We start from the raw sequence: 24072 nt of genomic DNA, 5'->3' as shown, positions 1-24072 counted from the left end.
ATTTTTATTGAACACCAAGTAGTTATTTTATAAGAAAGTATCCCATGTTTTTCAAAAGGAACAGATCTCAGATTCAGGCTAATTATGGGACTAAGGGAGCCAAAAGCCAGTCAGTTCTGAAAACCATAATCACTTATTTATTTAACTCTATATCTAGAAGTCTGGAGATAAGAGACATGCTGAAATTTTGTATAATATGAAAATTTTCACAAATATATTGAAATATTTAAAGTATTTATTTCAGAATTCCATACATGCATCCAAAGCCTTCTGTTCATGCTCAATGTCCCATCTTCTTTTATCAATGTTTCTATTAAACAACTTCCTTCTTATCAAGTCCTCCTACCGCTATCATATCTTTATTTGCTCTGTGGCTCACTGAGTTTAACCTGTGCCACCAACTGGGAAGGAGTATAGAGATAGTGACTGGAACAGGGGCTTCTCCAGTAAAAAAATGACTCCTCCTCTTTCATACTGAGTTGATGTTGAGCAAATTATTCTGTTTCCTGTTTGGGCAAAACTTAAATTCCCTCAGTTATGTCTAGGATATTCATCAATTTCTGGTGCCTTCACACTGACAGATGAAAACCCTCAGCAGCCCCACTAACTCCAGCACCATCACGGGTTTCATCCTCCTGGGCTTCCCCTGCGCCAGGGAAGGGCAGATCCTCCTCTTCGTGCTCTTCTTCACTGTCTACCTCCTCACCCTCGTGGGCAACGCTTCCATCATCTGTGCTGTGCGCTGGGATCAGAGACTCCACACCCCCATGTACCTCCTGCTGGCCAACTTCTCCTTCCTGGAGATCTGCTATGTCACCTCCACAGTTCCCAGCATGTTGGCCAACTTCCTCTCTGACACCAAGGTCATCTCCTTCTCTGGGTGCTTCTTGCAGTTCTATTTCTTCTTCTCCTTGGGTTCTACAGAATGCTTTTTCCTGGCAGTCATGGCCTTTGATCGCTACCTTGCCATCTGCAGGCCTCTACACTATCCCTCTCTTATGACTGGGCGCCTCTGTAACATCCTCGTGATCAATTGCTGGGTGCTTGGTTTCCTCTGGTTCCCAGTTCCCATCATCATCATCTCCCAGATGTCCTTCTGTGGGTCCAGGATTATAGACCATTTCCTATGTGACCCAGGCCCTCTGTTGGCCCTCAGCTGTTCCAGAGCCCCACTGATGGAACTTTTCTGGACAATAACAACTTCTTTGCTCCTCTTTGTTCCTTTTATCTTCATCATGGGATCTTACATGTTGGTCCTGAGAGCCGTGTTTAGAGTTCCTTCAAGAGATGGACGAAGAAAGGCTTTCTCCACTTGTGGGCCCCATGTGACTGTGGTTTCTCTTTTCTATGGATCAGTGATGGTCATGTATGTGAGCCCAACATCTGAACATGCAGCTGGGAGGCAGAAGCTTGTGACTCTGTTTTATTCTGTAGTTACTCCACTCATTAATCCTGTAATATACAGTCTGAGGAACAAAGATATGAAACATGCAATGGAGAAGTTTTTGAAAACATAGAAATCAGAATTTTAATCAAACAAAAAACTCGCATTAGAGTGTGTAGGTATACACTGTAGAATATTATTCAACCACAGGAATGATTTAATAGTGTAATTTTCATAAGCAAGGATAAAACTGGAGGACATTGTGTTAAGTAAAATAATCAAGCCATGGGAATTCAAACACCACATGTTCTCATTCAAGTGTAGAAAATTTAAAGAATAGGACCAGGAAGTATGAGGAGATAAAATATGGTTAATGTCCAAAGTGGGTACAGGAGGACAGTTACTCATCATCTGTGTTTGATAGTGGAATCAGCATGTCTGACACATGCTAGTTCTGTTTCACACAAGATAGTCAAGATTTTGAATGTTCCCAACATGAAAAATACAACAAACATTTGAAATAATACTGATGACAATTACTTTGAGATAATATACATTATATGCATATACTGAATGTTACACTGTACCTCACAAATATGTATAATTATTTCATTAATTAAAGTAAAAATGCAAATCCAGGCATATGGGATCATGCCTACAATCCCAGAATTTGGGGAGCTTGGACAGAAGGATCAGAATTTCAAGAGATGTTGGCTGCATAACAATATCATATGTCATAAAACAAAAGAGAAGAATGTGGTGCTTCAAGCCTGTGATACTTACATTTCCTGTTGCTATAGTAATCTCCATGATCAAAAGCAATTTATGAGATAAAGGGATTACTTGGTGTACAGATTATAATCTATCAATGAGTAGACCCAAGACAAGATCTTAATGGAAGAAACTGGAGGCAGGAACTGAATCAGAGACCATGAAGGAATATACTTACTGGCTTGTTTTCCATTGCTTTCTTCTGGAACCTAGGACCACCTGCCCAGGGGTAGCACCACTGACAGTGGGACTGACCTTCACATATCAACCATTAATCAAAAAAATGCCACATACATATGACTGTAAGCCAATTCAATTGAGGCTAATCTTAGGTGACTCTGACTTACGTCAGGTTGAAAAAAAACTAGCCAATACGTATGATTCCTTGTCAACTTGACACAAAAACGCATGGTTATTAAATAACATTCCTTTGTTTATCCCTAAACCATCATGTTAATATAGTAATATAAAATACAGTACGACCTTTAAAACTCCCATATTATTTTAAAGTTTTCAATACTTTAAAGTTTAGTGCCTCTTAAAAATATCCAAAGACTCTTGATGGTGAATCACTATAAAATCCAAAATATATTGCATGCTTCTATTTTATTTTCCTTTTGGGAGTTTTATACACGAGGACTGTATTCACATTATTTCCATCCTACCCTCTCCCCTTGGTAACTCTTCTTACATCTCCCAATTCCTCTCAAATCCATGACCTCTGATGTTTCAATTTTGTGACACATGCACACCGTGTGTGTGTGTGTGTGTGTGTGTGTGTGTGTGTATGTGTGTACCTGATGAGTCCATTTAGTGTTGTCTATGCATACATGTGTTTATGCATGATCACTAAGGATGGATAATGTGTCATGGAGTTTGTCTCTGGAGAATGATTCTCCCTCTCTCAGCAGCCATTCATTTCCTGAAGCTTTTCATCTAGGTGTAAAGCTCTGGGATGCTTCCCCCATCACATGGGCTCTAACTAGTGTTCTCATTGTGCATGTCTTATTTCATTTACCATACTGTTACAATTTCAGTGGTGAAACTTTCTGTCATATGTAAATCACTATCTTGTAGCAGATGTTAGTCCTCTGGTTTTTACTATCTTTAACCCTCCAATTTCTCAATGTTCCCTAAACTGTAAATGTCAGGGTTATGTTATAAAAATATATTTTGAGGGTGGGTATCATGTGATCAGGTGTTCTCTGAGTTTTGACCAGTTGTGGATTTCTCTGATGGGCTCCGTATGACACAAAAAGATTCTTCACTGATGAGGGTTATCTGTATGTAATAATATGTATTCAGAGTGCAGTTGAAAATTATATTGGTTTAAGAAAATGGAAATATTAAATTTTCTTCTAGGAAACATGGCCTCACCAGCTACAAGTAGTCAGCTAGTGAGCCAGGCATTAGTGTCTTTCTATTTAGCAGGTCTAAACCCAATTAGGTGACTACTGGTTACCCTAAAAGCCTAAGTGTTACTTAGGCCGTAGTCATTGTGTTTCATGTACTTTACAACTTGCTAAGACTACTGATTGCTTTTCTGTCTTGACAGCTTGCATAGCACTTTCCAATACTATGAGAGCTAGTTGCAGGAAAGAGTTGTGCAGGTCAGTCCAGCTTGATTCTTCCAACTCCTGTGTCTTAAGGGTAGTGTGTTTCCCTGCAGCCTTTTCAATCATTCTTAGAATGTGGCACCTGGTAATTGAATCATCCTCGAGTGGAAGGTTACACACCAAAGAGTATAACAAGAACACAAATTGGACCTTATGGGTTAAAAAATTGGATATGATAGATACTTAGGAAAGTAGATAGAACTGGTAGGAGATGGAGTGATGAATACATAATCAGAATATAAAAATTCTCAAAAAAGCTAATAAAATATTATCTTTGCTGGGGTTTCTATTGCTGTGAAGAGGCACCATTTAACTGTTAAAGCATGTTAACCATTACTACCATGCCAGGAAGCATGGTAACACACAGCAGACATGGCGCTGGAGATGTAGCTGAGTGTTCTACATCTGGATATGGATCATTAAGCAGCAGGAAGAGAGAGGGACACTGGGACTGGGTTGAGCTTCTGAAACCATTAGCCCAGCTCCAGTAACACACTACCCCCAACTAGGTCACACCTAATAGTGACACTCCCTGTGAAATGAAAATGGGCCTTTAGGGGCCATTTTCATTGAAATCATCACACACAGAACATAAGAAAGAAAAAATTGATGAAAAGGAAAACTGTTACTTTATTAGGAATGAAGAAGTCTTAAAGCTCAGTGACCCCATATTGCAGCTTCTGTGCACATTGCTGCAGGTTGACTGTAGTCTGGTCTCCTGAATAGCTTCACATCTGTTAGATTTCCCATAAAGGTATGATTGCATAGTGGGAGCAATGTAATTGAGGAGCTTTGGTTGCAAAGAGAGAGGTCACTATAATGGTCTGTAGACTGTGTGACTTGTGATGAATCATCACAACATCATCTGTACTCCCCCACTGAATCTCTTCCCTGAAGGGAGGAAGATGTGTCACCAGAAGTCACAACTGAAGTCAGCTTGTCACAAGGCCGACAAATAAACTTCTGTAATTCAGATACCACCTTATCCATGGCTTAGTGATTATATGACAAGTATCCAGAACAAGACTTGTGAGTGACTGGTGAGCTTAACAACTCTCTAAAGACCTCTAAGAAATTAAGACCCAACAAAATGAATGACTTCCTCCACTCCTGGTTGGAAGTAAGAATCAGAAATTAAGACCCAATGCCCAGAGGACAGAGTGAGCTAGGGAATAAGTAGTGGAGAGCTGTGTCCTGACCCTGTTCTCTAGATGAAAAGGATCTTCAAAGAGGAAAGAACATGTTCTGCTTCAAACCCCAGCATCCTACAGAAAAGACTCTGCTGATCTTCATGACAACATATTTTTGCACATTTTCTTCACATTGGCTGTTACAAAGTCATCTACCTCAGCTCTCAGAAAATCCTGGAAGAAGCTATTTAAGAAGCTTCTGTTGATAGTCTCTCTTCTCATTCCAGAAAGAAGGTAACATGTTGGTTAGCTAAGGAAAGTGGTAAAATACAGTGAATGAAATCTACGGTCTTGAAAAATGTCCACTCTTCACATTGTGATAGTGTCTAAGAAGTGTCAGACATGGTCATCATGCCTGCATTGTGTCTGTTCACTATCTCACTCAGCACACTTCATAATAACACTTTCTGGAAGGCATTAGCATATCCACTTGATGTTATATGAAATTAAGAGAAGTAAATATGTGCTTTGTAGAATTTTCCTTAATTGTGCTGCTCAAGTGTCATAATCCATGCTGCCATCTCATCTTCCAAAACAGCAGCCTTTATAATGCACAGATAAACACTCTTTGGAGTTTAATTTTATATAACTACAGTAGAGAGTGCTTACTGGGTGCCAGGCACTTGACAAGTAGTATTTGTATAATTCTCAAAGCATACTACATGGGCAGGACTGCTGCTCTCCATCTTTCAGAAGGGGCAACGAATGTATGATGAAGTAAAAACTTGTCTAACATATACAGCACAGCAGCTGGCCCAAATGGTCTAGCTTTGGATGTTGTGCCTTTCTATACATCCTTTTCAGGACAGGGAGGCCATGGAATGTGCTGCCGTAGTTTATTGTCCAGACTGGATGGAAGGTTAACTAATGAAAAAACAAAACTTAATGTTCTACTCTGTTTCTGTGACTTAGCTTTAATGGGAAAGAAAATGACCATGAAAAACACCCAGGATATTGAATAATTTCCCAGAAGTCCACACAGCCCTGAAATACTGCTTTCAGGTCCAATATTCTATGTCACAACACAGGTGGCCAAGACTAGAAGGAGCTGGTCAGTTCACAAGAGTATTTTAGCACAGAAGATTCTTTCAATATTTAAACACTAACAAAAATCAAGTAACAGAAGTCTAATGAAAACATTCTTTTTTTCAAGTCATGTTTAATTTTATTAAAATTAAAATCTTTAACAAATTTCCCATTTTCCAGGATAGTTTCCACCTCAATGCACATAAGAATAGTCTATTCCTCACGAACACCTACAGTCTAGAAACACAAATGTAGGTTGACCAAAAGGACATGTTATACTCTGAAAATGCTTACATAATATTTTATTGATTGTGTCATAAAGACAGTCATAAATTGAATCATTTACCAAACACAATTTTATCAGATACCATGTGCGTGTGAAAGCTAACCATTTTTTGTCCCATAGCATTAGAAAGTCTCACTCCTAGTGTCTGGTAAAATGGGGTGAGAAGACAAAAAACCGGTCCTTAGAAGAGAGAAATAATAAATCCACTAAGGAATTAGTCCTTGCATTATGTCAAATTTACCAGTCTTTATTATCTGGTCTGACTTCTCTTTTATTCCACTCTGTGGACTTGACATAACATTTGCCTGTTACATAATGGGAATATTATATCTGTAGTGAAACGGTGAAGAACATAGTATAGCTTAAAGAAGTAGAGACAGCAGTGGAGGAACACAGACCTTTTGGCTGACCAATCGTATTATTTGATTAAACTGCATGTTTTTCCCTTCATCTGCAGTTAATCTGTATTATATGAAACACTTTGATGTTTAGAGTGTTTGAAATAACTTGTTATCCTTTAGTTCTAGTTTGCCTTCTGAAAAAATTGATTCCATATTTATAAGCTCATGAATACTGACTGGTTCTAATTCTAAGGAAGATTTATCATACCATCTAAGTTATTGATAATTTTAAGTATCCTGTTTTGTTGGTGGTCTATTTGGGGAGATTTCATAAGACTTCAGATAATAATACAGTGCAACTTTAAAATACTTGTTAACAAGATTTTCTTAACCTGTGAAACAAGAGTAGAAACAAAAAAGCAAACTTATAAATCAACATTCCCTAGGCTTCTGTAACATAATCAAATCTTACTCATTAATTTCTAATTTGAAAGGGAAATTGGACTATAATAGGAATCAGTTTGTATCATTGCTCATATGACCTTACTAACACATATTATTATTAAAATTTTTAATAAAAAAGTATTAAATATTCACTTAATCAAGAAATATGGTCTGTCAAGTTATGAAATACCATGAACATGGTCAGTGGAGACTGTTTTGCACAATTTAGATCCAGAAGAGTCATCCAAGACTTTAGTAGTTCTTAACCACTGAGCCATCTCTCCAACCCAACCTTTGAGTATTTCTAAGAGTCAAAGTTACTCTGACATGGAAAAAATCTGAGTGTGTCACAGTGTTTCTCAAAGCATTGACACTGCTCTTTTACTGCAATTATCTCAGAAAATTTTAATTCATCTTTGTTGTTTTTAGATATGTGTATGTTGAGAGGAGTGCCTATGAGTTCAGGCATCTGCAGAGGCTAGAAGTGTGTGGGTCCTCCTAAAGTTAGAGGTAGAGGTGATGCTGAGCCATCTCTCCTACCCGCACAAATTAACATTTACAACAGAATTCTACCTGGTAAGCCCCAGCTAATATTCTTCCTTCTTCCATAATAGGAAGTGAATTTGGTTTTTATCTCTAAGAACTTGGATAAAAGAAATAGTTATCACCAAAGTGGAATTCCTTTTGAAAGATTTTAAATGCCAGTTTAAAAACTAGACTTCTATTCAAGTTTTTCTTTTAAATAATAAGACAGGGAAATGAAAACCTGCAGTCTTTTAAAATACTAAAATGTGTTAAGTGAGATGAAGGCACATAATTATGACTAAAATATGACAAGTGAAAAAACATTGTATCTTCATTTGTAGCTTTATTAAATATAGGGTTATACAGGGCTTGCAGGATGGTTCCATGGGTAAAGGTATGTACAGCCAAACCTGGTGACCTGAGTCTGATCCCTGGGGACATAAATGGTGGGAGGAAAAAATCAACTCATGTAACTTGTCCTCTGATCTCCACATGTGCACTGTGGCATGTATGTACTCACACACTGACACATGAATGCACATATGTGTACACACACATTAAGTAAATACATAAACATAAATTTGAAAACAAAGTTAGTATCATTTTTATGATTTAGGAGCATGTCAAAGAAAATTAAAATTATTTTAGACAATATTTTAAAAATGTAAATATAATAGTATCTAAGATTTATAACAAAATGAGATTCAGTAGAAATGTTGCAGGAGGGGTTTTGACTTTAATTATTTGGGGTGTTCAACTGTTGATGTAGTTTCTGGTGAGTATCATCAAGCTGTTCTGAGTTTATGTTGGTTATGACATGAAGACATTGACACATTTGAGGTAAGAAGTAAAAATCTAAGAGTTTTTCTCCTGAAATTTTGTACCATATTATAAGATTACATGAATCATATAGGATTGTTTTCCTGTATATTGAAGTTAGTCTTTGATGTGGGTTTCCAGTTGATGAAATTATCTTGTGTTAATGCTTATTCATTTAGTTATTTGTTTCCCAGGAACTCACAGTGGAAATTCTACAACAAACTCAGAACTTTTAATTATTTTAGGGCCTTTTGTAATAGTATATGTCTCCCTGTAAAAGCAATGGTAGGTCCTATATTTTTGTATTTTATTTTTATGGAACACCAAGTAGTTATTTTATGAAGAAATAGCCAACATTTTCCAAGAAAGTCAAATCTTAGATTCAGGCTAATTATGGGACTTTCCAAGGCTAAGGAAGCCAAAAACTTAAGTCAGTTCTGAAAAGTATTATCAATTATCTATTTAATTATAATTTAGAAGTCTGAAGATCGGAAAGATGCTGAAATTTTGTATAATATGCAAAATTTCACAAGCATATTTAAATATTTGTAAAGTATTTATTAGTTTATTTGGGAATCCATACATGTATATAACACATTCTGTTTATACTCATTCTTTTACCTCCCTTTCTTGTTTAACAACCTCCTTCATGTCAACAGGACCCCTTACCATTATCATATCTTTTTGCTGTGTGGTTTACTGAGTTTAACCAGGGCCACCAACGTGGGGATAAGTATAGAGCTGTTGATGGGAACATGAGCTCCAACATTGAAGACAATCACTTTCCGTCCTCGATATTGAGTTGATGATTAACAAACTATTTTGTTTCCTGTTTGGGCAAAACTTAAATTCTCTCAGTTATTTCTAGGATATTCATCAATTTCTGGTGCCTTCACAGCTCACTGACAGATGAAAACCCTCAGCAGCCCCACTAACTCCAGCACCATCATGGGTTTCATCCTGCTGGCCTTCCCCTACGCCAGAGAAGGGCAGATCCTCCTCTTCGTGCTCTTCTTCACTGTCTACCTCCTCACCCTCGTGGGCAACGCTTCCATCATCTGTGCTGTGCGCTGGGATCAGAGACTCCACACCCCCATGTACCTCCTGCTGGCCAACTTCTCCTTCCTAGAGATCTGCTATGTCACCTCCACAGTTCCCAGCATGTTGGCCAACTTCCTCTCTGACACCAAGGTCATCTCCTTCTCTGGGTGCTTCCTGCAGTTCTATTTCTTCTTCTCCTTGGGTTCTACAGAATGCTTTTTCCTGGCAGTCATGGCCTTTGATCGCTACCTTGCCATCTGCAGGCCTCTACACTATCCCTCTCTTATGACTGGGCGCCTCTGTAACATCCTTGTGACCACTTGCTGGGTGCTTGGTTTCCTCTGGTTCCCAGTTCCCATCATCATCATCTCCCAGATGCCGTTTTGTGGGTCCAGGAATATAGACCATTTTGTATGTGACCCAGGCCCTCTGTTGGCCCTCAGCTGTTCCAGAGCCCCACTGATGGAACTTTTCTGGACAATAATAATGTCTCTGCTCCTCTTTGTTCCTTTTATCTGCATCATGGGATCTTACATGTTGGTCCTGAGAGCAGTGTTTAGAGTTCCTTCAAGAGATGGATGAAGAAAGGCCTTCTCCACTTGTGGGCCCCATATGACTGTGGTTTCTCTTTTCTATGGATCAGTGATGGTCATGTATGTGAGCCCAACATCTGAACATGCAGCTGGGAGGCAGAAGCTTGTGACTCTGTTTTATTCTGTAGTTACTCCACTCATTAATCCTGTAATATACAGTCTGAGGAACAAAGATATGAAACATGCAATGAAGAAATTACTGAAAATATAAATACTAATAATAAAACACAACAAATACTTTCAAGTATGTAGGTATATTATGTAGAATATTATTCAACAATAACGATTAAATTGTGTAACTTACAGCAACATGGATAAAATGGGAGAACACCATGTTAAGTAAAATGTCAATCATAAGAAGTCAAGCACTCCATATTGTCATTTATTTGTAGAATGTTTTAAATACTGAATAGGACTAGGAAGTATAGAGAGATGTAATATCACTAATGTTTACAAGGGTGCAGTTGGATAGTTACACAACATCTGTAATTGACATTGTAATAAGGTAAATATGTCTCACATATGTTAATTCTGTTTCACACAAGTTGGCCAAGATTTTTAATGTTCCTAACATAAAAAATACAATAAACATTTGAAATAATAGTGATGACAATTACCTTGAGATGACATATATTTTATTCATATACTGAGTGTTACCCTGTACCTCACTAATGTGTACCATTATTGCTCCAGTTGAAAGAATGTAGATCCAGGCATATGGGATCATGCCTAGAATCCCAGAATCTGGGGAGGTGGAACAGAAGGATCAGAATTTTAAGGTATTTTGGCTACATATCAAGATTATGTTTCATAAAAAAATAGAAGAATGTGGTGCTTCATGCCTTTGATACTTACATTTCCTGTTGCTATAGTAATCACCATGATCAAAAGCAATTTAGGAAGGAAGGGCATTTGAACATGTGATCCCCTGATGTTGGCACTGTTTGGGTAGGTTTACATAAGAAGGTCTTTCTATAAAAAGTAGGTCACTGGAGGCATGCTTTGAGATTTAAAAGCCTCTCCTACATCCAGTTTTCTCACATAGCTTCTTCTCATTTTGAAGATGTGAGCACTCAGCAACTTGTTCTTAGAAATGTTCCTGATGCTTATTCTCATGCCTTTCCACCATGATGAACTAATATCTCTCTGAACTATAAGCCAAAAATAAACTCTTCCTTCTGTATGTTGCCTTGGACATAATGATGTATCATAACAGCTATAGAATATTTATTAATTCAGTTGCTAGTTGAGTAAAGTGGAATGGTCGTGGTTGCCCCAAGTACCTGTAGAGTAGAATGTTAAATCCTTAAAGCAGAAGAGCCTTTTGAGAATTCTCCACACTGGTTTCCAGAGTGGTTGAAATCAATTTGCAGTCCCATAAATAGCAAATGAGAGTTCCCCTTTAGTTCACTGTCTCAGTTGCATTTGGTGTCAGTTGTTTCCTTGATCTTACTTTTTTTGACTTTGATAAGTGACGTATCATAGTATTTGTAATTTGGATTCCTGTGATTGCGTACAATGTTGAATGCTTTTTTGAGATATATCCTAGCCATTTTCAGAACTATCTGATCAGACCAATAGACCATTTTTATGGAGTTCTTTGTTCTCTAGATCCTGTAATGTGTTTGTATTTTCTGAATATCAGTCCCATATAAATTGTACAGCTATGTGTTTATTCCATTGATTGCTTCTTTTGCTTCAAGAAGCTTTATACTTTCTGAGGTCCTATTGACCAACTGTTAGCTTTGATTCTTGATCAAGTAGAGTTCTATTCAGAGAATCCTTTTCTACTCCTGTGTCTTACAGTGTACTGCTTATGTTGGTGACATCCTTGTAAATCTCTGAAAATCTCACTAGTGCCAGATCTCTCCTTAAACCTATCAGGACTCCCTCTATTATGTTATCTTTCATCATGCTCTCCTCTATTCTTCACCCAACTCAAACTTCCTGTCCCCCATGCCCTCCTCTTCTCCCCCTCTCTTTTTCCCAGATCCCTCCCCCCTCCTTCCATGCTCCCAATCTTATCAGTAGATCCTGTCTCATTTCTCTTCTCTGGGGTACCATGCATATCTCTCTTAGGGTCATTCCTGTTTCCCAGACTCTTTGGCAGTGGAATACCCCTGGCATTCTCCTGATCCAGGTCTAAAAGTCATATATGAGTTAGTACATACCATGTCTGCCTTTCTGCGACTGGGTGACCTCACTCAGGATGGTTTCTTCTAGTGCCATATGTTTGCCTGTAAATTTCAAGATTCCATTGTTTCTTTCCACTTAGTAGTACTCCACTGTGTAAATGTACCACATTTTCTCCATCCACTCTTCAGTTGAAGGGCATCTAGAGATGCTTCAATGTTCTGGCTATTACAAATAATGCTGCTATGAACATAGTGGAGCAGATGTCCTTGTTGTACGATTGTGAATCTTTTGGGTATATGCCTAAGAATAGAATTGCTGGATCTTGTGGTAGACTGATTCCCAATTTCCTGAAGATTCTCCATACTGATTTCCACCAGCAGTGGAGGAGTATTCACCTTTCTCTACATCCTTTCCAGCATAAACTGTCATTGGTGTTTTTGATTTTAGCCATTCTGACAGGAGTAAGAAGGTAACTTAGAGTTGTTTTAATTTGCATTTCCCTAATGGCTAAGGATGTTGAACACTTTCTTAAGTGTCTATCAACCATTTTAGACTCCTCTATTGAGAATTCTCTATTTAGTTCTATAGCGCAATTTTTAATTAGATCCTTTGGTGTTTTGGAGACTTGCTTCTTGAGTTCTTTGTTAATTTTGGAGATTAGCCCTCTGACAGATGTGGGGTTAGTGAATATCTTTTCCCATTCTGTGGGCTGTCGTTTTGTCTTCTTGTCTGTGTCCTTTGCCTTAAAAAAGCTTCTCAGTTACAGGAGGTCAATTTATTAATTGTCGATCTTAGTGTCTGTGCTTCTGGTGTTGAGAGAGCATCCCTCCATGTGGAATGCGCTCCTAAAGTTCATTTGTATGCCATGGTGAACACTAATCTACTACCCAAGGCCCCAGAGATTTCTGAGGCCTCCTCACTGACACTACATTTATGTGATTTGAATCAGTCCCCTGTTGTCCTCTCAGCCATCAGTTTGGGGTTCAAGAGCTCCCCCTACATGCCAGCATCCAGTTATCCCAGCACCATTTGTTGAAAATGATTTTTCCCATTGCATAATTTTAGTTTCTTTGTAAAAAATCAGGTGTTTGTATGTATGTAGGTTAATGTCAGGGTTTTCAATTTGATTCCATTGGTCTACCTGTCTATTTTTGTGTCAATACCAAGCTGTTTTCAGGACTATAGCTCTATAAAAGAGCTTGAAGTCAGGGATGGTTATACCTCAGGATGTTCCTTTGTTGGACAGGTTTGTTTGTTTTAGGTATCCTGTGTCTTTTGTTTCCCAATCTGTGGGGTGTCTTTTTGTCTTGCTTACTGTGTCCTTTGCCTTACAGAAGCTTCTCAGTTTCAGGAGGTCCCATTTATTAATTGTTGATATCAGTGTTTGTACTACTGGTGTCATGCTCAGGAAGCAGTCACCTGCATCAATTCATTCAAGGGTACCTCCCACTTTCTCTTCTAGCAGGTACAGCATGGCTGGATTTATGTTGAGGTCTTTGATCCATTTAGACTTAAGTTTTGTGCATGGCGATAGACATGGATCTATTTGCAGTCTTCTACATGCCAATATCCAGTTATGCCAGCACCATTTGTTGAAGATGATATCTTTTTTCCATTGTATAACTTTAGCTTCTTTGTCGAAAATCAGGTGTTCATAGGTTTGTTAATTAATGTCAGGGTTTTCAATTCGATTCCATTGGTCTACTTGTCTATTTTTGTGCCAATACCAAGCTGTTTTCAGGACTCTAGCTCTATAATAGAGCTTAAAGTCAGGGATGGTGATGCCTCCAGACATTGCTTTGTTGAGGAGGGTTGTCTTGGCTATCCTGGGTTTTTTGTTTTTCCATATAAAGTTGAGAACTGTTCTTTCAAGGTCTGTGAAGAGTTGTGCTGGGATTTTAATGGGGATTGCATTGAGTCTGTAGATTGCTTTTGGCAGGATTGCCATTTTTACTACATTTATCGTATGTATCCAAGAGCATGGGAGATCTTTTCATTTCCTGGTGTCTTCTTTAATTTCTTCCTTTAAAGACACAATGTTCTTGCGATACAGGTCTTTCAACTGTTTGGTTAGTATTACCCCCAGGTATTTTATGTTGTTTGTGGCAATTGTAAAGGGTGATGTTTCTCTGATTTCTTTCTCAGCCCTTTTATCGGCTGAAGATGTTTATCTGCTGCAAGAGTTCCCTGGTAGAGTTTTTGGGTAACTTATGTAAACTATCATATCATCTGCAAATAGTGAAAGTTTTACCTCTTCCTTTCTAATTTGTATCCCCTTGATCTCCTTTTGTTGTCTTATTGCTCTAGCTAGAACTTCCAGTACAATATTGAAGAGATATGGGAAGAGAGGACCTCCTTGCCTTGTTCCTGATCTTAGAGGAATTGCCTTGAGTTTCTCTCTATTTAGTTTGATGTTGGCTGTTAGTTTGCTGTAAAAAGATTTTATTATGTTTATGTATGTTCTTGTTATCCCTGATCTTTCCAAGACCTTTATCATGAAATGGTGTTGGGTTTTGTCAAAGGGTTTTTCAGCATTTAACGAGATGATCATGCCATTTTTGTTTCTCATCACTTTATATGGTGGATTACATTGATGGATTTTCTCTTTTTGAACCATCCCTGCGTCCCTGGGATGCAGCCTAGCTGATCATGATAGATGATTTTTCTGATGTGTTCTTGGATTTGATTTGCCAGCATTTTATTGAGTATATTTTCATTAATGTCCATGAGGGATATTTGTCTGAAATTATCTTTCTTATTTGTATCTTTGTGTGGCTTGGTTATCAAGGTAATTGAAGCCTCCTAAAAAGACTTTGGCAAAGACCCTTCTGCTTCTATTGCATGGAATATTTACAGATGATAAAGAGAGAGAATTGATATTAGCTGTTCTTTGAATTTTTGGTAGAATTCTGCACAGAGGCCATCTGGCCCTGGGCTTTTTTGGTTAGGAGACTTTCAATAACTGCTTCTATTTCATTGGGGTTTATAGGTCTATTTAAATTGCTTATCTGTTATTGATTAAATTTTGGTAAGTGATATCTATCCAGAAAATTGTCCATTTCCTTTAAATTTTCGAATATTATGGTGTACAGGTTTTCAAAATATGACCTGAAGATTCTCTGGTTTTCCTCAGTGTCCACTGCTATGTTCCCCATTTTCATTTCTGATCTTCTTAATTTGCATGTTTACACTCTGCCATTTGGTAAGTTTGGATAAAGATTTGTCTATCTTGTTGATTTTCTTGAAGAACCAACTCTTCATTATATTGATTCTTTGTATTGTTTTCCTAGTTTCTGATTTATTGATTTCAGGTCTCAATTAGATTATTTCCTGGAATCTACTACTCTGGGGTGAGTTTGCTTCTTTTTGTTCTAGAACTTTCAATTGTGCTGTTAATTCTCTAGTGTGACTATTCTCCAGTTTCTTCTTACTTCTATGAACTTTCCTCCCGGCACTGCTTTCAAAGTGTCTCATAAGTTTGGGTATGTTGTGCCTTCATTCTCATCGAATTTGAGGAAGCCCTTAACTTCTTATTCTATTTCTCCTTTGACCCCGGAATGGTGCAATTGCTCATCATTCAATTTCCATGAGTTCGTAGGATTTCTGCAATTTACATTGTTGTTGAATTCTAACTTTAAAGCATGGTTGTCTGATAAGATACAGGGGATTATTCCAATTTTTTGAATGTGGGGAGGTTTGCTATGTTTTCAATTATGTGGTCAATTTTTGAGAAGGTTCCATGTGGCACTGAGAAGAAGGTCTATTCTTTCGTGTTTGGATGGAATGTTCTATACGTGTCTGTAAAACCCAGTTGGGTCATGACTTCTATTAGGTCCCTTGTTTCTTTGTTAAGTTTCTGTCTGGTAGTCCTGTCTAATGATGAGAGTGGAGTTTTGAAGTTTCCCACTATAAGTGTGTGAGGCTTTATGTGTGACTTGAACTTTAGCAATGTTTCTTTTATGAATGTGGGTACCTTCTTATTTGTGACATAGATGTTCAGAAGTGAGACTTCATCTTCATCCTGTAATAAGTATTAAATGACCTCCCTCATCTCTTTTGATTGATTTTATTTCTAAAGTCTAATTTGTTTGATATTAGGTTTGTTATCCCCACTTGTTTCTTGGGTTCATTTGAATGGAAAATTTTTTCCAACCCTTAACTCTGAAATAATGTCTGTCTTTGAAGCTGAGGTATGTTTCTTGTGTGCAGCAGAAGGAATCCATTCTATTAGTATTTGTCTTTTTATGGGCATGTTAAGATTATTAATATTGAAGGATATTAATGGCCATTGAATGCCCTTTCTTGTTTCTTTTGGAATTGTTCATGGTGGCAGAATTGTGTGTGGTTTTCCATCCCTTTTTTCTTTAGGCTATTGGCAAAGTAGGATAATCTATTGCTTATGTTTTTCTGGTTGTAGTCAGTTTCCTTGGGTTGGAGTTTTCCTTCCAGAACTTTATGAAGTGCTGTGTTAGTAGATATGTATTTTTTAAATCTGGTTTTGTCTTGGAATATCTTGTTTTCTCCATCTGTAGTTATTGAAAGCTTTGCTAAGTATAGTAGTCTGGGCTGGCATCCATAGTCTCTTAGTGTTGGTAGAATATCTATCCAGGACCTTCTGGCTTTCATAGTTTCCATGGATAAGTCAGGTATAATTCTGATAGGTTTGCCTTTATGTGTTGCTTGAACTTTTTTCTTAGCTGCTCTTAATATTCTTCCTTTATTCTGTATGTTTGGGGTCTTGGTTATTATGAGGCAAGAGGATTTTTTTGTGGTCTACTCTATTTGGTGTTCAGTAAGCTTCTTGTACTTTCATTGGCATGTCTTTCTTTAGGTTGGGAAAGTGTTCTTCTATGATATTGTTGAATATGTTTTCTGCCCATTTGATGTGAGTTTCTTCATCTTCTTCTATACCTATTATTCTTAGGTTTGGTCTGTTGGATATTTTGTGTTAGGGATTTGTTGGACTTACATTTTCTTTGGTTGATGACTGTATTTCTCCTAGTGTATCTTCAATGTCTAAGATTCTCTCTTCCATCTCTTGTATTATGTTGGTTATGCTTGTATCTACGGTACCTGACCTTATGCCCAGCTTTTCTATTTCCAGAATTCCCTGAGACTGTGTTTTTTATTGTCTCTATTTCAGGTTTCAACCCTTGCACTGTTTGAATTGTTTCTTGAAATTTTTGCCTTGCCTTTTCCTCAATTTCTTGCATTTTTGGTTTGTTTTTTCTTCTATTTCTTTAAGGGATTTCTCATATCCTCTTTGAGGGCCTCTATCATTTTCATGAAGTTGTTTTTAAGGTCATTCTCTTATGCTTCATCTGCATTTGGGACTTGCTGATGTAGAGTCTCTAGACTCTGTCAGTGTCATATTCGTTTTTTCTTTTGATGAGTCTATTTTTATATTGTCTCATATCACTTCTTCTAGTGGGTGCAGAAGGAGTCTCTTTCTCTCCTGTTGGGTGAGGGACCAGGGTTCCCTTCCAGTGAGTGCAAGCAGTTTCAATACTCTGGTGGCTTCCCTCTTCCCCTGGATGGAGGTGGTCCTAGTACCTGGGCCTTGGCAGTCTCAGAGTGGGATGGACCCCGTTGGAAGGCTATCGCCAGGCTATAGCTGGTTTGCGCAGGGCCCAGAAGGTAAGCTGGAAACAGGCCTGGGCCTACCTACTCTAATGCGCGGAGAAAGGGACTAGGATGCTGGCAGTCTCTGGGTGCCTTGGCTCCATCAGGGATGGGAACCACAGTGTCAGTCCCCAGGTATCAGCAGGTTGTATTTAGGTGGCCCTGGATGTTTTTTGGTTGGGAGGCTTTTGATGACTGCCTCTATTTCATTCAGGGTTATAGAGGTCTATTTAAATTGCTTGTCTGTTCTTGATTTAAGTTTGCTAAGTGATATCTATTCAGAAAATTGTCCATTTCCTTTAGTTTTTCAAATTTTGTGGAGTACAGGTTTTCAAAGTATGACCTGATAAAGTTGTTTTTAAGGTCATTCTCTAGTGTTTCATCTCTGCTGGAATGTTCAGGTCTTGCTGGTGTAGAGTTCCTAGACTCTGGTGGTGTCATATTGTTTTTTCTGTTGTTGAATGTGTTTTTATATTGTCTCCTTCCTATCCCTTCTTCCAATGGGTGCAGGTGGAGTTTCTTCCTCTCCTGGTGAGTACGGATCCAAGTTTCCCTTCTGGTGGATGCAAGCAAATCCAATACTCAGATGGCTCTCCTCTTACCGTGGGTGGTGGCAGGACTGGGATGTTAGCAGACTCTAGATGGGCTGTTCAACTGGGATTGGCCCCTTCCCTGTGAGCAGGCCCCAGCTCTCAGGAGGCTCCAAGCAGGCCTTCAAAAGTCTGGCCTGAAAGAGGCCCAAGCTTACCTCCTCCTGTGGATGGAGGCAGGACCAGTATGCTGGCAGTCACTGGGTAGGCTGAACCACTGGAATGGGTTTCCTAGTGCTTAGTCCCCAGGCCTCAGGAGGCTCTGAGCCAGGCACCTCACAATCCCATTACTAATACCATCAAAGAAACAACATTTCTAGACTGAACACAGCCAAGGAATTGAAAGACCACTATATTGAAAATTTTAGATCTATGAAAAAGAGCCAAAGACATTGGAAAATAGAGACATCCATGCTCATGAATTGTTAGAAGCAATATGAAAATGACCATTGTATTAAAAACCATTTGTAGATTCAATGCAACCCCACTCAAAATCCTGATCTCATGCTTCAAAAAATTTAAAACAGTCTATCCTAAAATTCTTATAGAACTACAAAAGGACTTTGATAGCCAGAACCATCCTAAGAAAAAAGAGCAATGAGGAAGGGATCACCATTCCAGATGCCAAGATGTATTACAGAGAGCTAGTAATGATACAATATGGTATTGGCACAAGAACGAAGTAGATCAATGAAACAAAAGTGAAAACTAAAATATGAGTTTGCATAACTAAAGCCATCTCATATTTGACAAAGATGCCAAAATCATAAGCTGAAGAACAGATGTCATCTTCAACAAATGGTACTGGGAAAACTGAATGTCCACATGAAGAATAATGAAGTCATGTCTGCAGTGAATGAAAGTTAGCTTCAAATTGTTCAAAGACTGAAATGTGACACCCAAAACAATGAAACTTCTAGGGCAAGATGTAGGCATTGCTTACATTTTAACGGATCCATATTTGACGGTTAGGACATGAACGTCAAATATCTTCATTTTAATTAACAACACAAAGCTTGTACTGTGAGAGATAGATGTAAACTTCAATTCATAAGGTATTTCTGTAGATCTCAGGTTGGTTCAATTATAGTTTAGTAAAATAGACAAATAAATAAATAGGATATATATAAAACCACACACAACTATGGAAGATATAAAACATCTTCAACTCTACATATGAATATAAATAGGAAACTTATAGTTGTATGTATATACATAGAAATGCACACATAAAAAGCATTGTATTCTCAAGCTCTATTATAGAGCTATAGTCCTGAAAACAGCGTGGTATTGGCACAAAAATAGACAGGTAGACCAATGGAATTGAATTGAAAACCCGGGTATTAACCCACACACGTATGAACATCTGATCTTTGACAAAGAAGCTAAAGATATACAATGGAATAAAGAAAGCATCTTCTACAAATGGTGCTGGCATAACTGGAGGCTGGCATGTAGAAGAATGCGGATCGATCCAGGTTTATCGCCATGCACAAAACTTAAGTCCAAATGGATCAAAGACCTCAACATAAATCCAGCCACACTGAACCTCTTAGAAGAGAAAGTTGGTGGTACCCTTGAACAAATTGGTACAGGAGACAGCTTCCTGAACATAACACCACTAGCACAGACAGTGAGATCAACAATTAATAAATGGGACCTCCTGAAACTGAGAAGCTTCTGTAAGGCAAAGGTCACAGTCATCAAGACAAAAAGGCAGCCCACAGAATGGGAAAAAACATTCACTAATCCCACATCTGACAGAGGGTTGATCTCCAAAATTTACAAAGAACTCAAGTAGCAAGTCTCCAAAACATCAAAGGACTCAATTAAAAAATGGGCTGCAGAACTAGATAGAGAATTTTCAATAGATGAGTCTAAAATGGCTGAGAGGCACTTGAGAAAGTGCTCAACATCCTTAGCCATCTGGGAAATGCAAATCAAAACAACTCTGAGATACCATCTCACTCCTGTCAGAATGGCTAAAATCAAAAACACCAACGACAATTTATGCTGGAGATGATGTGGTGAAAGGGGGACACTCCTCCATTGCTGGTGGGAGTGCCAATTTGTACAGCCACTTTGGAAATCAGTATGGAGATTCCTCAGAAAAATGGGAATAAACCTACCACAAGACCCAGCAACTCCACTCTTAGGCATATATCCAAAAGATGCCCATTCATACAACAAAGATGTCTGTTCCACTATGTTCATAGCAGCATTATTTGTAACAGCCAGAACTTGGAAGCAACCTAGATGTCTCTCTCAACTGAAAAGTGGATAGAGAAAATGTGGTACATTTACACAATGGAGTACTACTCAGCAGAAAAAAACAATGGAATCCTGAGATTCACAGGCAAATGGATGACACTAGAAGAAACCATCCTGAGTGAGGTAACCCAGTCACAAAACGAGAAACATGGCATGTAGTCTCTCATATATGGATTTTAGACATAGATCTGGGGAGTGCCAGCCTACAATCCCATGGCCAGAGAGTCTGGGAAACAGAAACTTCATTCAGTGGCTGATCGAAGAAGAGGCAGACTCCCTCCATTAAGTACTGAGCTGAACTCAAGAAAGCCAGTAACAGAGAGGGAGGACTAATGACCAAAGGGATTAAGACTGGGCTGGTTTAACCCCCAGAAACAGCTGGCCTGACAAAGGTTAACTCTTGAATCCCAGGCATCAGCCTGGGAATCGAGCATGGGACTGATCAAGACCCCCTGAATGTGGGTGTCAGTGAGGAGGCCTAGGTAATCTATTGAGCCTTGGGCAGCAGATCAGTACCCATCCCGAGTATACACACGGACTTTGGACTCCCATCCAACAATGTGAGGTGCACTCTCACCCTGAACTCTTGGGGAAAGGTCTAGGCCCTGCCCTATATGAAATGACAGACTATGGACACCCCCATGGAGGGCCTCACCCTCCCTGGGGAAATGAGGAGATAATGGGGGGTTGGGGGGAGGGCACGGGAGGAGGGGAGGGAAAGGCAGAGGGACCTGGAACTGACTTGTGAAGCAACCTTGTTTCTTATCTAAATTTAAACTGAAAAATAAATAAATAAAAACGCATTGTATTCACATTTCATTCTGGAAAGTAAAAAAGACTGGTTTTACACATATTTCTTCTTTGTAAACTGAATGTGTGTGTCTAGTGTTCTGAATATATTTAAGTGTATGAGACAGAATATTGCTCTAAAGGATCAAGTTTTTTGTATAACAAGTCAATTGGACCTTAGTCTAGAATCCGTGGCTTAGAAACCAAGAGTGTGATCACACATCCTTCCAGGAATTAACACAGCAAGATAGTTTTTGGCTCTGTGTTATGAAAAGGCACATGAATACTTATCAAGTGTATACACACTCACTGAAGCTTGTATATAGATATATAATGAACTAATCATAAAATTACTCCTTGGTTTTTTTCCCACCACACTGTATGGTCTGTAGTAAGATAAATCATTTTGTAGCTCTGCTTCTTGTTCCATTTGTTGAATATCTGAATTGTTCTTGTGAGTAAACAAACTCTCTCATGTAATTATCTCTAATGGAGGCAATTTCTGAGATCTCAACTCTCTTGTGGGTCTCGTGGTCACTACAGTCCAGTGACGTCAGTTCACAATTAGTTTCTAAACATTGCAATGACTTTTTATATATCTCGGTGTTGATGACAGTAACACTCCAGAGTATTAAAGGTGAGGAATGTATTTGTTGCCTATATATTGGCTCCTGCCGAATTGTGCTGTGCTTGTTTGGTGCTTATAAAGAAGATCCCTGTTTTCTGGATTTATAAGATGACATAAGTCTGGATACATGTTCTTATGAGATGTAAGTAAATGTATGTATGCACTTATATATGACCAAGAAATGTGAATCTTGGTGATATGACATAGGTGTAATTTCTGGAGGATTCTGAAAGTTGTTTTTGGTCTTCTAATTTATTATTGTAAACAGAGGCTGTAGGCATCTAGAGTTAGGCTAAGTTCTTTGAAAATTCTGTTAACATAGTATTTATTTGGAAACTTCTTTTTAATTGTATTTTCTCCTATTTCAGATTCTTGATTATCCAAATTCTCCCCCAATTCCTTAGAACCCCTACATAGAGCTTCATCTGATTGACCAGAAAGCAGCCACTTGTGGCTACAGACATTCAATTTATAGTGCTATATAGCAGTTATATCTTTCCAATTATTAATGATTATAGCATATTACAGGATAACAACATATTTTCCATTTAATGTCAGGTAAACAAAGTATTTCTGGTTTTGTATGTATGCAAAGACTATACATCAATATGTGTCTAGTACCAGCAATGTGATACACCTATATTGAGTTGAACAGCAAAAGGACAGAAATGTTTAAAAGTTGTTGAAAGAGGCATCCATGAAACAGGAAGTTTTATGACTCTTGTGAACTACTCATTCTTCCTCACTTCATCTATCAGTTCTAATATATGAGTAATAGTACTTGAGAAAGACTTGCACATTAAGATTTCAAAACTGAGGGAACTGAAGATCACTCTGCGAATCTAAATCTTCAGGCAGGGATTTATCTTTAAATATTGTAAGAACTAAAATCAGCATGCATAAACACATCTAACTGGAAACATATTTCAGTCTGAGTTATTTCAGGCAATATTAAATTGTCAACTAATAATCATTAGATTAAATTAAATTATAATAAATCTAAAACAACACACTCTAACTTAACAGTAATTATAAATTCTTAGAAATTACCAATTCCTCACCTAAATAATCAATTGAGAGGCAAATTAGGTGATTTTTTAGGATAATCTGATATCAATTTAACATGTAAAGAGGATGAGCCCTAAGAAGTCAAAGGACAAGACAGTGATTTGTAGAGGCTCAATAATACAAGTGTGATTCTGACTTGCTTTCATCAGTATGGAATTAATTTACTTCTGATAAAATATTAACACATTTCATCTATTATACAATATGCCAATCTAAGAAGGCAATTGATTTTATTAACTTCTCTGAATTATTGGGGGAATCAATGATGCTGGTCTATGATCTTTGTAGAAGCTGATATAAATCTATGTACTCTATAACAGTGTATAGCACTGGGCCTTGAAAAAGACAGTGCTTTCATGCTTATAAGCTGGGTAAAGTGGGAAGGGCTTATATGGGAAAAACATTTAGAGTACATACTCCTACAGCTTTTATTTCAGACACTAAGAAACTTGTTTCCAGATTTTCCCAAAGTTTTCCAAGATTCCCAGAAGTCAGGGGCAGCAGGAGAAATCAGTTACAGGAAACTCAGAGGAGTTACTGGAGGCCAGTTCTTGATTTGATCTACTCTTATGACTGGATTGTGTGTTCTATTTTAAATTTTCTGCTCACAAATGCCTCTGTCACATTGCCCTAGGAAGTTAATCCTGATTCTTTCACAGGTATTTTTCCATATGGGTCATATATGAAAACTCCAGTAAGATGCTTGTACTTGTATTATCTTCTTTCCTGCCTGTAAGAGACCTAAGAGTTGGGACTTCTGAAAAATAAAACAAAGGTTAAAAAAAAGGTTTAGAAAAAAGTGATACCTTCTCAAAAATCAAATATTCTATTATATATTTTTCTGTACTATGCTGTACTTTAAAAGTCTACTTCTTAAACATTTCTGAAAATCTTGGTGTGCTTGTTTTGATAGTATAAGTCATAAAACACCA

The 24072-nt window shown here is 38.0% G+C and overlaps 1 protein-coding gene and 1 pseudogene across 1 annotated transcript; both read left to right on the top strand.

The window, feature by feature from the left end:
- Positions 1–581: 581 nt before the first annotated feature.
- On the top strand, positions 582–1857 carry LOC121138698 (olfactory receptor 11G2-like). Its single transcript, XM_040741339.1, has one exon. The coding sequence runs from the start codon at positions 582–584 to the stop codon at positions 1515–1517; it is 936 nt and encodes a 311-aa protein (XP_040597273.1). The 3' UTR covers positions 1518–1857.
- Positions 1858–9306: 7449 nt separating this feature from the next.
- Positions 9307–10580, top strand: LOC121138699 (annotated as a pseudogene).
- Positions 10581–24072: the final 13492 nt, after the last annotated feature.

This window comes from Mesocricetus auratus, unplaced genomic scaffold, assembly GCF_017639785.1.
Source record: "Mesocricetus auratus isolate SY011 unplaced genomic scaffold, BCM_Maur_2.0 contig_8104_pilon_obj, whole genome shotgun sequence".
NCBI classification, from domain to species: domain Eukaryota; kingdom Metazoa; phylum Chordata; class Mammalia; order Rodentia; family Cricetidae; genus Mesocricetus; species Mesocricetus auratus.
The sequence above is the reverse complement of the archived record's forward strand: the minus strand, read 5'-3'. Positions and strand labels throughout refer to the sequence as shown.